General features: G+C 30.4%; 1 protein-coding gene across 1 annotated transcript in view; it reads right to left on the bottom strand.

The window, feature by feature from the left end:
* Positions 1-1,031: 1,031 nt before the first annotated feature.
* mRNA-cap (mRNA-capping-enzyme) overlaps positions 1,032-15,653 on the bottom strand; it is a 141,562-nt gene continuing 126,940 nt past the window's right edge. The window contains exon 20 of the mRNA XM_067286109.1: positions 1,032-2,458. Coding sequence (XP_067142210.1) covers positions 2,295-2,458 — 164 coding nt within the window. The 3' untranslated portion in view covers positions 1,032-2,294. The remainder of the gene's footprint in view (positions 2,459-15,653) is intronic.

A 15,653-nucleotide genomic window follows, 5' to 3' on the forward strand; every position in this document is an offset into this window, starting at 1 on the left:
ATTTCTATACAGCTGCCATTTCTGTTTTAAATTTATCTTATAAAGGCAGATGGCCCGATCGAAAAGTTTGCAGAGCCATAGAAAAACAATTTACAAAATAGGAGAGATTGGTATAATTAACAGTGTCTGTGTATCATCAGAAGAATAAGGTTTGAGTCTATTTCCCGCCACAGAACAGGTTTTCGTTGTACCTGACCTTGACTTCACTTTTCCGAAACCTGTTCTCGGGAGGTGGAGATCTCCTGAGAAATAAAAAAAAAACTACCCTCACTGATGACTGTGCTGCTCTATAATAGACTTAATGTCTACTATTCTTTCGAAAGAATTTTCCACGATTATTATTCGTTCTTCAACTGAGAATAATGGAGTTGAACGTTCTACTGTTTTTCCCCCTTTCTAAAAAAAAGTAGAGAAATACGTAGACGGATTAACGTTTTGTTAGCGTATATCGGTAATTTTTCACACTTGATTGCAATTTTACAAGAAAATTTTAAGCGCGCGTAACCGAGCGAACTGTGAACTTTCAAACTGTAAGCTTTCAAAATGGCGAAAACGGTTTGGATAGGTGTGGCACCACCGACCGTCTTAACGGCCAAAAGGTGGAAAACCTGTTTACCGTGCAAAAACTATTACCGCAAAATCAGTCGGGCAATGCCAAACCAATCCGCCATTTTTATAAAACACTTGTATATAACTATTGTGTCAGTAGGAATAATTAGTGTTTCGGTTGAAAAATTTCACATTACAGAATGAACTTTTCGTGAATCGTTTCATTCACTTTATATCGGTAATTGCAGCACGGGTCGAACCAGTCGGAACTTTTCTTTCGCTTGGAATTAGTAAGTAGAAATGACGGCCGAGATAATAATGTGAAAGAAATAACAAAGAAAAAAAAAAGACTGTTGACTCCTACTACAGGGTAGGGACCTTCTACCTGACGTCACTAACCTGTCTTGAGATGATAGTTCAAACAAAAGTGCGAGCATCCCAAACAAGTTATATCTGTTGCAGGATTTACTACGACTGCTCGATTGTGTAAAGTCATTTTTTTTTTATTTGTTTGCATATTTAACATCACGAAAACACGTACGCAATCATCAAAATGATGACCCTGTTTATACAATTTTGTATTTTTATTCACATAATAAATTCAAAAATGTACAAATTGTTTATGATAAACAAACCTAATTCTTTAAAACCGGATTAAAGTGCTAATTCGTTTTTTTATATCGCGATTTTGTGTATCCGAATACAAAAATCCATCCAAATGTACATGATTCGCGCGAAAAACACACTAATCGCATTTTCACATTATTCTGGTTTACGTAGACCACGTGTCACGTTTCCCTTCCCGCCAACTACGACTCCGCAGACAATGGCGACATCTATTGACGTTCTGCCTGACGTCATCGGAGGATGTCCGCCAAATTTGGTGAGTCATATTGACGTCACCTACAACATACGGATGACGTAGCTCAAGTGACATCACAAAGGAGAATGTATTAGTTTAATTTTAATTTTCTCTTTAAGGAAAGTTTAAGATAAAAAGATTTTTACAGATAAAAATTCGATATATATTTTAAATTAATAACAGTAATAGATATACGATAAATATATTTCTATATTATTAAAAATAGATCTTATTAATAAAAATCATTTTAGATGATCACTTGCTAGTTATTTATTGATAGCTTTCTGAAGGATCCTTTTCAGGATACATAAATTATTAAAAAATTACAAAACTAATAAAATTAAGTGAATAATCATATTTAAATCAGTATTTATAATAAATATCATAATATTCTTTGGGGGACAAAATACAACAGACATCCTTAGAAAGAACAATCGCTTTACCTAACAAACTAATCTCTTAAATAAAACAGCAAAGTCCTTTTTAATATTTTATAAAATTATAAATCTTTTACAAATCCATTCACACCCACACACACACACAAACATACACATACTCTCTTATTGCATATGATTTAAGTCAGAAATATTATGATAAAAAAAATTAAGTGTCGCATGAAATATTGAAATGAAAATTAAAAATTATACAAAAAAAAAATGGCTGAACCTAGTCTATTTTCTAATAGTAATTTACAACGAAAGAACAATTTTATAATTAACTAGAAAAAAAATGCATGTGTGTTCATATATAGTTTTCATTTATATAAATGAGTTACTTCTATGGTATTTAAAAACAACAAAGAATTACATAATATATACTTTATACATTGAAAAATAGTGATGCTAAACATTCCAGATATAACGTCGATTTTATCGTTCAAATGCTACCTATTCTGCCTTTTAGATAAATGGCCCATTTCTAGATGATCGTAGGATGAACTTTCGTAGGGATGCTGTCTTTTCGAAGAAGGAGGTAACCAACGATTATTTTCTATAAATTCTAATAACTTGGCCTTTGTTACTGGATCTCGAATGCTGTTACACACGGCTGAAATGTTTAAAAAATATTTCCATTATTATCTTCTTTAATAATTGTCATTTTAAAAAAAAGCAATACATTTTATTGTATTTATGTGGAAATAAATTAATTTTAATTACAAAAACATTAAAGTGCTTCTTGTCACACGATACTGTAATATTGTAAATTTCAGAAGTAAAAATATGCAAATTCAAATGATTTTGTAAAGTTTAATTTAAAAGTTTTGGCATTATAAATGTATTTATAGAAGCTTTAACTTTATAGCTACATTAGTAATAATACATCAATACATGATTATTCAAATCAAAAAGTGAGCTGGTAACTATTAGCTTTGTTAGGATCTATGGATTTAGACAGTGCTGCACTTAGACTTGTTGTGGCCAGTTATAACATGTAACAGACCCTTTCCCTGCACCAATTAATGATATATGTAAAAACATGAGGCTCTGGGCTATAGACCCAAAGCATGCCGCCCTAAGCTGCAGCTTATTTAGCTTACGTGAAGCTCTGGGTTTAGACGTGTATAAATGTTTTAATTTTGTATGATTCTCAATTTTTCAGAATAAAGAATTTTGTTTGCTTACAAAACATTAAATTTGACATTTGATTAAAAAGTCTCACAGAGTGAAACTATAAGAGTTTTTTTAATCCTACAGCATATACATTTTCCTTAAGTTTATATTTTTTGTCTTTTAAGTATGTAACAATTCTAGAACAGATGTTTTATTATTCCAATTAGGAAATGTAAGTTTAAAAAGATGAATAAGGAATGAGTAACGAAAAGTAAAATAATTGTGAGAATATATTATTTTATCAGACTATTGCAATACAATTGCATTAGTCTGATAAATATCATTAAATACCAAGAATTTAATGGTATTTATCAAATAAGAATAATTTGTTTGAAAATCGTCCATTTTAATCATGTTAATTTTAACAACAGATCTCAATATCAGAGATGAAACAGATCTTAATATCACATATAAAGAAAAGTAATATAGCAAATTTATTTTATAGTTTGGTATTAGCTCCATTGATAATACCAAAGATAGAGCCATAGAAATCAAAAAATATAAATGATATATTTATTAGGATTTCAAGACTATGTATGTAAAATATACTAATTTTCTGAAAAAAATTAATATTTAATTATCTTAATTCTTTAATAATTAAATTTTTAAATACAGTCAAACCTGTTTTTATGCGCTCTTTTTATGTGCGATTTTTATTTGTGCGATTTTTTTAATGCGAATTTTTAATTTGTGCGGTATAGTTGGCGACTAGTCTCGTGCGATTCGTCATGTCTCACGTTGACTTATTATAGCTAAATAAACTTATTATAGCATAAATGCACTTATTATAGTAATAATATTGCATGAATATGCGAAAAATGAAATAATTTACTTTTTAAGTCAACAAAACACCACCTGGACAAAAATATGTAAAACAGACGATAGACCAGACGATGCAGTCAAGTGCTGACATCTGTTGTCAATAAATTCTATTTCGTACGGTTTTGAGTTATTTTCTATGTGAGACTTTTTTTATGCGGTCCCTGTTGACCGCATAAAAAAATTATTTTTAAAATTGTGTTGCGAAAACTATTATTTACAGCCATTCGTGAAGTTTCGTGAGATTTTTTTTAATGCGTTTTTTTTAATGCGGTCCCTATCCCCCGCATAAAAACAGGTTTGACTGTAATTCAATAAAAAATTGTTATTAAAATTCTACATTTAAAAGTAAAACATTTCAAAATTCAATTCATGCATTTATATTAATTTATTACTTTAAAATTCATATTTTAGATATGTTATTTTCCGTTTGGAATAATTCTTACTGGAATACTCCCATGACGACAAAATAAACATTGGACATATGCCAATGTTCTCAAACATGATATCCATGCTATAAATCTTTAAATTTTATCACCATCTTCCAGAAAGCATGCTTTTTAAACACTTTTACTGACTAAAAAGTCATTTCATTCTACTTAAGTATGTCACACCTATGTAACTGCTGTATAGTTGGTAGTTCCACAAATAACAATAACAATTATCTTTAGTTTTACAGTAAAATCAGTTCCCAAATAAATTATTTTTTATTAGCATATTTTTCATCCCAATATAATTTGTCATTGGAAAAAATCCTAATTTGCTTGATTTCAATAAGTCTAAACTGACACAGAAAAATCTTTAGGATATTATTAATTTTGATTTAAAATTAAATTCAACATTACATAAGTGTTTATTTCACAATTCACATATTTCAGACAATTTTTTTTGGACAAATTTAACATTGAATCCTTGAAAGTTTTCACAATTACAACTTATAATTTCGTTATAATGTACTCAAATTTGTAACTAAAAATTCAATAAACTGTTATCAAGTGTATCCAAAGAAAGACAACTTAAAATAAATTTAAATACATTTCTATGATGTTATCTTTTATTTTTAATTCAAAAAAACTATTCAGTAAATAACTAAGTTTAAAAATGCAGGGTGTCCCAAAAAAATGTACTCACTATTTATCAGTCCAGTACTTGTGTTTTTAATGCCGCAAAACCAGCGGCAATCAATCATTTAAAAGAAGAAATTGGGAGGCAATGTCTCGCAATTCCATATGAAATTCCTCAATCTCATCAAATCCATTGGTCTGCATTATCAGCTGTGTTTGGAAAATGGTGGAAACCAGTTTGAACATTTGTGAAAATGCAGGAATGAGTAAACTATGCTAGGAGAAAGACTAATGTTTTCTACCATTAAATTTTCTTTATTGACATAGATACAAGTCTAATAAGTCAAATTAAACACCTAAATCAAAACTTAATATATTATGAGGGTAATCCCAAAAGTAAAGTCTCCTAACTTTTTAAATACAAAGAAATGTTTATACAAAAATAAAGTTCATATCATTTTAAAGCTTGAACATTTATCTATTTTTCTACATAATCACCATTTCAGTCAATGCATTTTTGTATGCGCTGTGGCAATTTTTGTATGCCAATGTCATACCAGCTCGCTGCCATGTCGTGTTAAACTGATTGAAATTCATTGCCAATTGACGGAAGTGTGTGACGAGTTGTACATAGATGTCAAAAACATCTTCAAGTGGTATAGGGAGTTTGCGGCTGATTGTACTGAAATTCAAGACGAAGAAAGAAGAGGAAGACCGTCAATTTCTGGCGAGACAGTTGCAAAGGTTGAGCAAACCATGCGTGAAGATCAACAAATCACTCTGGATGATCTCTGCATTTTGGTTATTGGGCTTTTCCCAAGCACAGTTCATAGGATTTTAATGGAAAAGTTGCAATATTGGAAGGTGTGCGCAAGATGGGACCCACGACATTGCGGTGAGCAGGTATGACATGGGCATACAAAAACTGCTACAGCACCTACAAAAATGCATCGATCAAAATGGCGATTATGTAGAAAAATAGATAAATGTTCAAGCTTTAAAATGATATGAACTTTATTTGTGTATAAACGTTTCTTTGTATTTAAAAAAAAAAATAGGAGACCTTACTTTTGGGATTACCCTCGTAGTAACGGTCAGTCAAAGAGTGAGTACATTTTTTTGCAACACCCTGTATTTACTCAATTTGTACTCAATTTCTGGCAGTACAGTGCTACAATAGAAAATCCAGAAGTACTCAAAGAGAGGCTTAACTAAAAAATTAAAAATATTTGAATAAGTGCCTTTTATTAACACATGCATGTCAATTGTATTGCAATGGTTTGATAAATATTTGCCATCATAAATGTTTTTAAAGAATTAAAAGCTGTTGGCTTTTTATCAGTAACATATCATACAAGGAACAGTTGTTGATAAAGGCTTTATTGATAGAGGAAATGCATTTCGTGTCTTTAAAATCCACAATAAAACCAGTAACAGAACGTTTAATTAAATAAACTATTATTATTATTTTTATCATTGGGACAGGATTAAGCCTTGTAACCCTCCCCTTGAATCTGCCATTGCAATATTGCTTTTTAAGATTGCTCTACAAGAAAATTATTTACTGCAATATATTGATTTTTTATTATGAAGTATTTTTAAAAATCTTATTTTATTTAACATAAATAATTGACAATAAAATAGATGTCATTTTATGACCAAAACTAATTTCATTCTGCTTTCTAATTTAACTCTATTACTTTCACAGGAAAATTGTAATTTAAATTGTTGTTTAGCTGCATTCAATCTATGTCACATTCATCAGAGTAAACTGGAGTTCTCTGATCCATATAACATCAGAGACTTATCTGGATCTGTACAAACCCTACAAGTTTAAACTTAGTAAATTATGATTAAATCCAGATTTGCAAAGAAATATGATAATTTTGTCTTTACAATGCATAATTTTCTAATGTAATAGCCATTTCACACATGTATCTAGTTAGCTAATTTTTAAAATTGAAAACAGATCAATACACAAGCTGATATATTTCAAAACAAATTATCCAGTGTAAATTATACAAGTAAATTAGATAGATATATATACTCAACTATCGGTAAATATATGATTTACTAAATATACAAAATATATAAACAATTTTGTTTTTTATACAATATAAAAGTTATTTTCTATTTTATAAATCTCTAATAAAAATTTTATAGCTAATTTTTGATCATCATCATCAAATGTAATTTGTTTTGTAAAAGATGGTAAATTTTATATTTTTGCAAGAAAGCATTTAATTAATTCTTTTTGCCTAATTTATACAGTATTACACAGAGGTGGATCAATAAATAATCAGCCAATAAGCATATTCCATGCTGCTGCTTTTGTCTGGTTATTTATGGATACATCCTTATAATATTTATAAACATTCATATCATTTAAGATTAATTTCCATTTTTCAAACTTGACTATATTCTGCTTTATTGGATTACTCAACACTATAAAAAATGTTCTTATTACAAGAATCCTCACTAATCATAACTCATTGCAAACTGAATCTTTGTCCTAAAGAAGATCCACCAAGTGGTTCAAAAACGTTTTTATTATATTAAATTATTGCTGGAATGTTGTAAAGTGTTTGTTTTTATTTATATGTACAGGGTGTGGCAAAAGCCAGGCCCCAAACTGAACAAAATTGACAAAGGCCATATCTAGATGCATAGTTAAATCAACATTTTTAAAATTATTATTTTCTCTTTTAGATTATTTTTTATGGAATCATCTTAAATCTTTGGTTTATGTCAACTGATAAGGAACAATACAAAGTCTAAAGGAGGTAACATCATATCAGAATTTGTAACCATTAGAGAGAATGTTAGAAATGTAATGTTCAAAAGTCACATGTTAAAGTAAAAAAGTGTTGAAAAGAAAATTGTAGGCATTTAATATAATTTACATAATAAACTATAAGGGCTTGACTTTTGCTTATATACATACATGCAAACACAGGTATGTATATATGTATATATCTTCATTCCATACAAAATAAGATAATGTGATTACACATTAAAATTTACTAAGTTTTTATTAATTTATTATGAATTGATGGTTTTAAAACCAACAAACATGAAGCAACAAGAATCAAAACTTTAAGTACACTGAATTAGTTTCAGTGAAATTCTGTTATAACAAACTTTTATTTTTTTCCAATCAAACCTCTATAGGAACTCATGACAAAAATTTTTCATAAATATGTTCATACAACTGAAACTTTCAATTCATTATGACAATTTCATTACAACTTCTTTCCTTTTTCTTTGCAATTGTTTTCCAACTCTTCCAATATGTAAGCTAGAATTTATGTACAAGAAATCATACCATCCCCACTTTTTCCAGCAGCAATACTTTAATATACAAATGTTTTTGGCCACATTTAGGGGCCTGAACCAGGTTTAAACATTAATCAAATTTTTCCAACTAATAAACAACTGTATCTAAGGAAGAGGGGCAAGCTCCAAAGCAACAAACAAGTTGCAGATATATTAACCTCAATAAGAGCCACAAGTTGCCATAAGACGTGTCAGGATGTCCACTTATGCCTCTTAATTTTGTTATTTACCTAATTCTTCACTTAAGACACAAGAATAAGATGGCACCAAAGGATATTTGGGGAGATACATTTTGCCAAGCTCCTTTTAATCAGTTTTCTCCAGTATAGGAAACAAAAGTATAGGAAAAACAGGATTCAAAGGCATGAATTGATGAATTTAAAACTCTACTTATTTATTTCCATGAAATAAGTAAAATAAATAAATAAATACAGTATGTATGTATATACTGTATATACATACAGTGGGTGATCAGTAAATAAACAAATCAGATAACAAACACTTTTGTAAAAGATTTTTATGTTTGGACAATGAGCACCTGTTCGGATAACGAACACTTCACAGAACAAACACAAGAAAAAGCAACATAAAATAACAAATACCAATTGGTCTTCCCTTGTCTTCGGGCAACAATTTGAAACTTTTTGGAGCACGGGAGATGGCGACATCCACGCTCAACCCAATATATACTAATCGAATAGTATTCCTCCAAACTTTGAAGCTCTCCCTTGTAATTTCAGCCTTTTATTTTTCTGACAGAAACAATTCTTTTATAGTATTCTCAAGACTGTCAGACGGGCACTCGTTAAGTTTCGCGTCAGTTTTTATTTTCAAAAGATGAGAGTATAATAGCAAAGGTAGAGAGTGGGCAGAAGATGTCTGATGCTGCTGGGCAGTATGGCTTGAACAGGTCTACAGTAGGCCGCAGTTCAATCTTATCTAAGAAAGATACAGTATAATCAAGAAGACTCGAGCAGCTAAAGGAGTAACAAAAATCACATCTGAGAATAAAGAACATTGAAGAGCTCATAATGGAACCTGAAATGGATCTGATGACAGAAAAACACCAAGAAACTTGGCGAGATATGTTTTCTTCTGAAAAAGAGGATTAATGCCACTATCTGCTATTAATTAAAGATCTTTTGAAGTGGGAGGATGTCAGAACAGTGGTCTTAGAATGGCATCAAAATCAGGTTGAGGTTAATAGGCTTGGGGATCTCTCTACAATTACAATGCTATTAATTACTTCTGAAAAATTCAGAAAATAAGAGAAAAGCAATAGACAGACATTAGACAGATTCTTTAACTCCCACAAATGGAAAAAACATGACTAATAAAAATGCAAGATTGTGTATATATGTATTTTTATTATTACATAAAATTAACGTAGTAAGAAAGTATGTATTTTTTATTTTTGGGGTCTCCAGAATGAACTAACCAAATTCCCATAAAAACCTATGGTAAATTGATAATCGGTTAACGAACAAAGTCTTGGAATGGATTATGTTTGTTAACCGATCACCCCACACACACACAAATATTTATACAGGTACTCCTCACTTTACGATTGAGTTCCGTTCCGACGACTACGTCGTTAAGTGAATTTGTCGATAAGTGAGGAGCTTGCACTGGGAATATAGGATCGTTGTAAAATTATAAAAATTATGCAACAAACTTCAAATTTATTCATAAAAGACATGCATATGTAGCATATTATCATTTGTTTATTTGGTTATCTGGAGCTGTAGAGGGTCCAGGTAAGGGAGATGACGACGATGAAATAGAAGTTGTACCTTCAAGGGCAGAGGTCTTGGATATCAGTCGAAAAGAAACTTGTAACTGTGCTTTGCATTGTAATCTTCATTTTTTCTTGATAAATTTCTCTATAACACTTCAAAAGTTCACTCATCCCACATTCAACTTTACTAAAACGTTCAGTATTTGCATCTATAGCCTCAAGTTCCAACATAGCCGCATTAATTTTGGAGAACACACCAGCCCATGTACCTTGAATTTCTTTTTCACTTCTTCAGTTCTTTCCTCTTCCAAATACTGCATTGCTTCTAACTCTATTAAATCCTCAATTATTAGCTCTCCATCGGCATAATCCACTAATTCAGCAATGTCTTCCACTTCAACATCTAAATTAAGTGCATTGGCAAGGCCCGCAATTGTTTGAATTACATCAAACTGACTAAAAAAGTATATAGTAAGCCTATAGTATGCTCAGTTCGCATATCACCAATCGCTACTCGATTGGTCGTAAGTGCGAGTGGTCGTTAAGCAGATAGATCGTAAAGTGAGGAGTACCTGTATATATGAAGTCCACTTATGAAACAAAGATTTTATATGCATTACTTTATATATAAAAGATCATAAATCCAAAGCTGGAAGCCTCAGTCTATAGTATGACTGGTAGAGTTATCACTTGCCACAGACTGGTACTGACTAAAATAACATGACCACCATTCATCCATATATATATATATATATATATAAAGTAATGCATATAAAATCTTTGTTTCATAAGTGGACTTTATATTTAACAAATAGCTAAATGCAGCTAAATGAAAAATGTATAAAACTTATCAAGCAAGTCAATGTTTTTGGAGGTCACCTCAAGTTCTTTATAATGAGATTCCACTAAATAAAATTTTCCATAATGCATTGAACATTTAATATAAATTTTTTTATGCAAAAAATTAATGAAATGAACATTTAATATAAATATGATATAATGATTCTTTTGACTATTTTGTAACTTATTTGTCATAGGACTTCTTCAATAACTATATTATAAAATACATGGTCTTCCAAAATGAATGCTACCATTTTAAATTACTGTAATTATGTTGATTATTATCTGAAAATAAGGTTTTCTCATTTCCCAGTCTTTTGCTTGTCCCAGGATTCCAGGATAAAAGTGAACTGTTTCCCGGGATTCCAGGATAGATAGAATTAATTATTTTTAAGATATACAAAATATCTTGAAATCAAATAATATTAAATTACTTTAGAAAATGAAAAATAATTATATGTTTGCAACCTCCAAAATCATATTAATAATGCTGTGTAAGATATATATTAAAAATTACCTTTGAATTACATAGAAATTTTCACAGCAAAAAAAAATGTATTAAAGTTTGCTGGAAACTACATACAGAGGCGGCGTAAGGCGTGGGCAACGTGGGCCACCGCCTACGGCCTCGCGCCTTGAATGTTTATGCATTACTTAAAAGCCGTGAATGCAACAAAAAAATTTTACTCATCATAAAATGATAAATATATTGACATACCAAATTTGTTTTTATTTAGTCTAGCAACATTTGTTGGCGTTGCATTGCTATCGCGGGGAAACCCCCGCCAGCCAGAGTTGAGGATTTTCCATTCTGTTTGTTTACGTTACTTTCATGCTGGATTCAAAAAATGCTTGTCTGATGCTCGTCAATTTATTGAGAATAGCAGTTATGAACTGCCAAAAGGCTTTAAAAATGAAAGGGTAGCCAAAAAAAAAAAAAAAAAAAAGATGTTCGATTATGAAGGCAGCGATCAACCTATACAGTCTCCCAAAAGCTGGTATGAAACAGATTTTTTTTAACACCATGATTGATTCTATAATAAGCAATATGGATTCGAGATTTATGTCTTTAAATCAACATTTTAAAAATTTTGGTTTTCTCTATGATCTAAGCAAGTTAAAAAAAATATTCCAAAAGAGCAAATATTAAAAAACTGTCAAGATTTACACTCAGTCCTGCAAGTGGGTGAGAGCAGCAACTTCCAACCTTACGAATTATGTGAAGAATTACAAACAATGATCCCAAATTTACCCAACTTCATTAAAGTTGTGAAACAGCTGCTCCAATACATAACAGAAAATAACTTGAAAGAAATTTACCCAAATATTTACATTGTTGTTCGAATTTTGTTAACAATACCGGTAAGTACTGCCTACACTAAAAGAAACTTTTCAAAATTAAAACTAATAAAAAATTATTTAAGAAATACAATGGGTCAGGGAAGACTTTCAGCTTTGGCAGTTTTAGCTATTGAGGCATATATAGCATCTAAGCTGAATTACAATACAATTATTAAAGAGTCCAGTAAGGCTAAAAGCAGGAAATTTCTGTTTCTTTAATTCTTTTTTTTTTAAATTTTTCTTTAATGTTAGTCAAAAATATAGTTTGCATTTTTATGAATAAAAATTTGACAGTTTCAACTGCTTTTTATTTTATAAAAATCTGTCTTCTTGCGCGACCAGAGGGCCTTGCAAAATGTACCTTGCCCACATCAAATTTAGGTCTTGCCCCGCCACTGACTACATACAACAACAACAACAACAACAACAACAACAACAATAATAATAATAATAAAAATGTTTTGAATTAAGTTGAAAATTTAAAAAATGAACTTAAAAGATAATTTTTATGATTTAAATAAAACACAATACAAAATATTATTGTAAATTTTTATAAGAAGATTTTAAAAAGCAAAGATGGTCACTACTCCCATCATTCAATCTGACTCTTATTTTAGTAATGAAAAGTCTTGCTACTAAGAATGTTCTTTCCAATTCAATTCATATGAGTGGAATCGTGTTTAATGCATTTAAGAGAAGACAAATATTATGTTTTTCATCTGTATCCTGGAAGATTTCTGGTTCGTTTTCAAGATTGTAGTACTTCTTTTGCTCTCTAGTATTCTTGATTTGTCTGCCTTGGCTGCTTTAATAGTGGCATCAAGCTTATAGCCTGATAATTCGGCAATTCATTTGGCTTTAATAATTAGGCTTATGAAGAAAAACTTCATACTTGCAGACTTCATACTCATTTGTATCCTTGCCCAATTTGCACAACCTGGCAAAATGCAGTTATTGAAGCTACTGGGCATGGTTAAAATTTAAGACAGCATAAGCACAATTATTCCAGTTATTACAGGTTCTGACAAGTAAAGAATTTTCAGAGTCTTGCCACAAATAAGCTACATATTGATTATTGACCATTTGTGACATACCATAATGAGCAAAAATTTAAAAAACTAATAAGTAGGTTTAAAATTAATAAATACAAATGTATTCTGACAGTTTATGAGTTAATTATACTTTTTATTTGCAAAATTTCCACAACCTTAACATAAAATAAGAAAAAAGTGAACTTTTAAGAAATTTGCAGGATTTCCTGGGATGAGAAGAATTTCGCAGGTTAAAAAAAACAACCAGGATCCCATTTGAGAAACCCCAACTTTGCAAGCCTGGAATATATCATACAAAATAGCAACGAATTGAACCTTAAAAGAAATTCCAGGATAATCAATTGCAAATTCTAACGTTTTCAATCTTCACAGGAGATCTTCCCCAGGATTCTTTAAATTGGAATACAGAAATGGAATGTTTTTAAGAATTATTTTAAAAAACGTTCCATTTCTGCATTCCAATTTTAAGAATCCTGAGGAAGATCTGTGAAGATTGAAAACGTTAGAATTTGCAATTGATTATCCTGGAATTTCTTTTAAGGTTCAATTCATTGCTATTTTGAGAAACCCTATCTGAGAAGTATGCAATGTACACCAATTGATAGAATAACTGTCTGAGTTTTGTGGTGATCCTAGAAAGTGTAGAACAGAACAAAAAAAATATAAGATTGATTTTCTTTAGATTTTCAATGTCCTTTTCAAGATGTTGAAAAGGTATTGTTCTTTGCTTTTTGCCCTTAATTTCATTAAATGGTTCTAATAATTTAACCCAGTGTTCCCAAACTTTTTTGATTCCACGCATCCTTGCTAAATGCAGATTTTTCCAAGGCACCCTACGTCAAATTCTAACAAGTACATTATACAAATTCTAACATTATAAAAATTTTACAACATTTTGTGGTGCCCTGTGAGGAAGCCGTGGTATGCATTTTGGGAACCACTGACCTAACCAGTTATTTATATTTTAGTAATCTAGAAATATTTATTAAATCAAAGTTAAAAATTTTAGACAAATCAAAAAACAGTATAGAATGTACAGAATAATTTTTAAATGGTTTAAAAGATGTTAAAATTGAAAAGAAATATAAAATGTTATCATTAGATGTAAAGAATATGTATCCTAGCATAAAGAGTGAAAGAATAGTTAACTCTCTTAAATAAATTAATTGTGAGGAATAGATTATTGAAAAGATAATTTTTGTTTCGTCTAATAATTATTTTCAATTTACTGAAAAACACTATACTCAAAAAACCAGTATACCAATGAGATCTATAATAGACCGAAAATTAGCTGACTTATATATGATTGACATCGACACATTCATAAGTAATATTAAAGGAATTAAATTTTATAGATAGATATGTGGACGATCGTTTCATTATATATAATACTGAAGAAATTAATTCTAGAAATTTATTAATGATGGTTAATGAATTAGATGATAACATAAAATTTGAAACTGAAGATGAAATTAACAATAAAATATATTTTTTAGATGTGTTGGTGTCAAGACATGCTAACTCTTTACAAATACAAAAATATAAAAAATCTTGTAATGTTGATAATGTAATGGATTTCCACTCATGCTCCCATGCTCATAAGAAGAAACACTTTTATTAGTTTTATAGAAAAAATTATAAATACAAGGGTAATCTCAAAAGTAAAGTCTTCTATTTTTTTAGAAATACAAAGAAACATTTATTTTCAATAATGTTTACATCACTTTAAAGCTTGAACATTTATCTATTTTTCTACATAACTGCCATTTCAGTTGATGCATTTTTGTAGGCATTGTGGCAGTTTTTGTATGCCCATGTCATACCAGCTTGCTGCCATGTTGTTGAAGAAGTGTTAAACCTCATCTTTCACCTCATCATCATTACTGAAGCATGTTCTGGCCAAATTTTCTTTCAACTTAGGAAACAGTTGGTAGTCACTGAGTGCCAAGTATGGACTATAGGGTCCACCAATCCTCATGCATGGTTTGCTCAATCTTTGCGACTGTCTTGTCGGAAATCGTTGGTCTCCTGCTTCTTTCTTCGTTGTGAATTTCAATATGACCAGCTGCAAACTCCCTACACCACTTGTGGATGCTTTTGACATCCATATGTGACTTAGCATACACACTTCCATCAATTGGTGATGAATTTCAATCTGTTTAACCCCTTTTGGGTTCAAAAATCAAATAATTGTACGAACTTTGCACTTGGTGCTAAGTTCGTACAATTACAAATAGTTAAATTACAAATAATTGCCAAATCAAAACTGAGCATCCCATCAAGGTGAAGACAGGTGTGTTTGGGAGTGGGAAAACAACAAACACAATAGTGTTGCCAACAGCCACACGAACAGTTTCCGTGCATCCCCAGCACTTTGGAGACCTTACTTTTGGTATTACCCTCATAGTACTACTTCAGGATATAATAAGAATAGTGAAATTA

This window comes from Centruroides vittatus, unplaced genomic scaffold (genome assembly GCF_030686945.1).
Source record: "Centruroides vittatus isolate TY-2023 unplaced genomic scaffold, ASM3068694v2 scaffold_324, whole genome shotgun sequence".
NCBI classification, from domain to species: Eukaryota; Metazoa; Arthropoda; class Arachnida; order Scorpiones; family Buthidae; genus Centruroides; species Centruroides vittatus.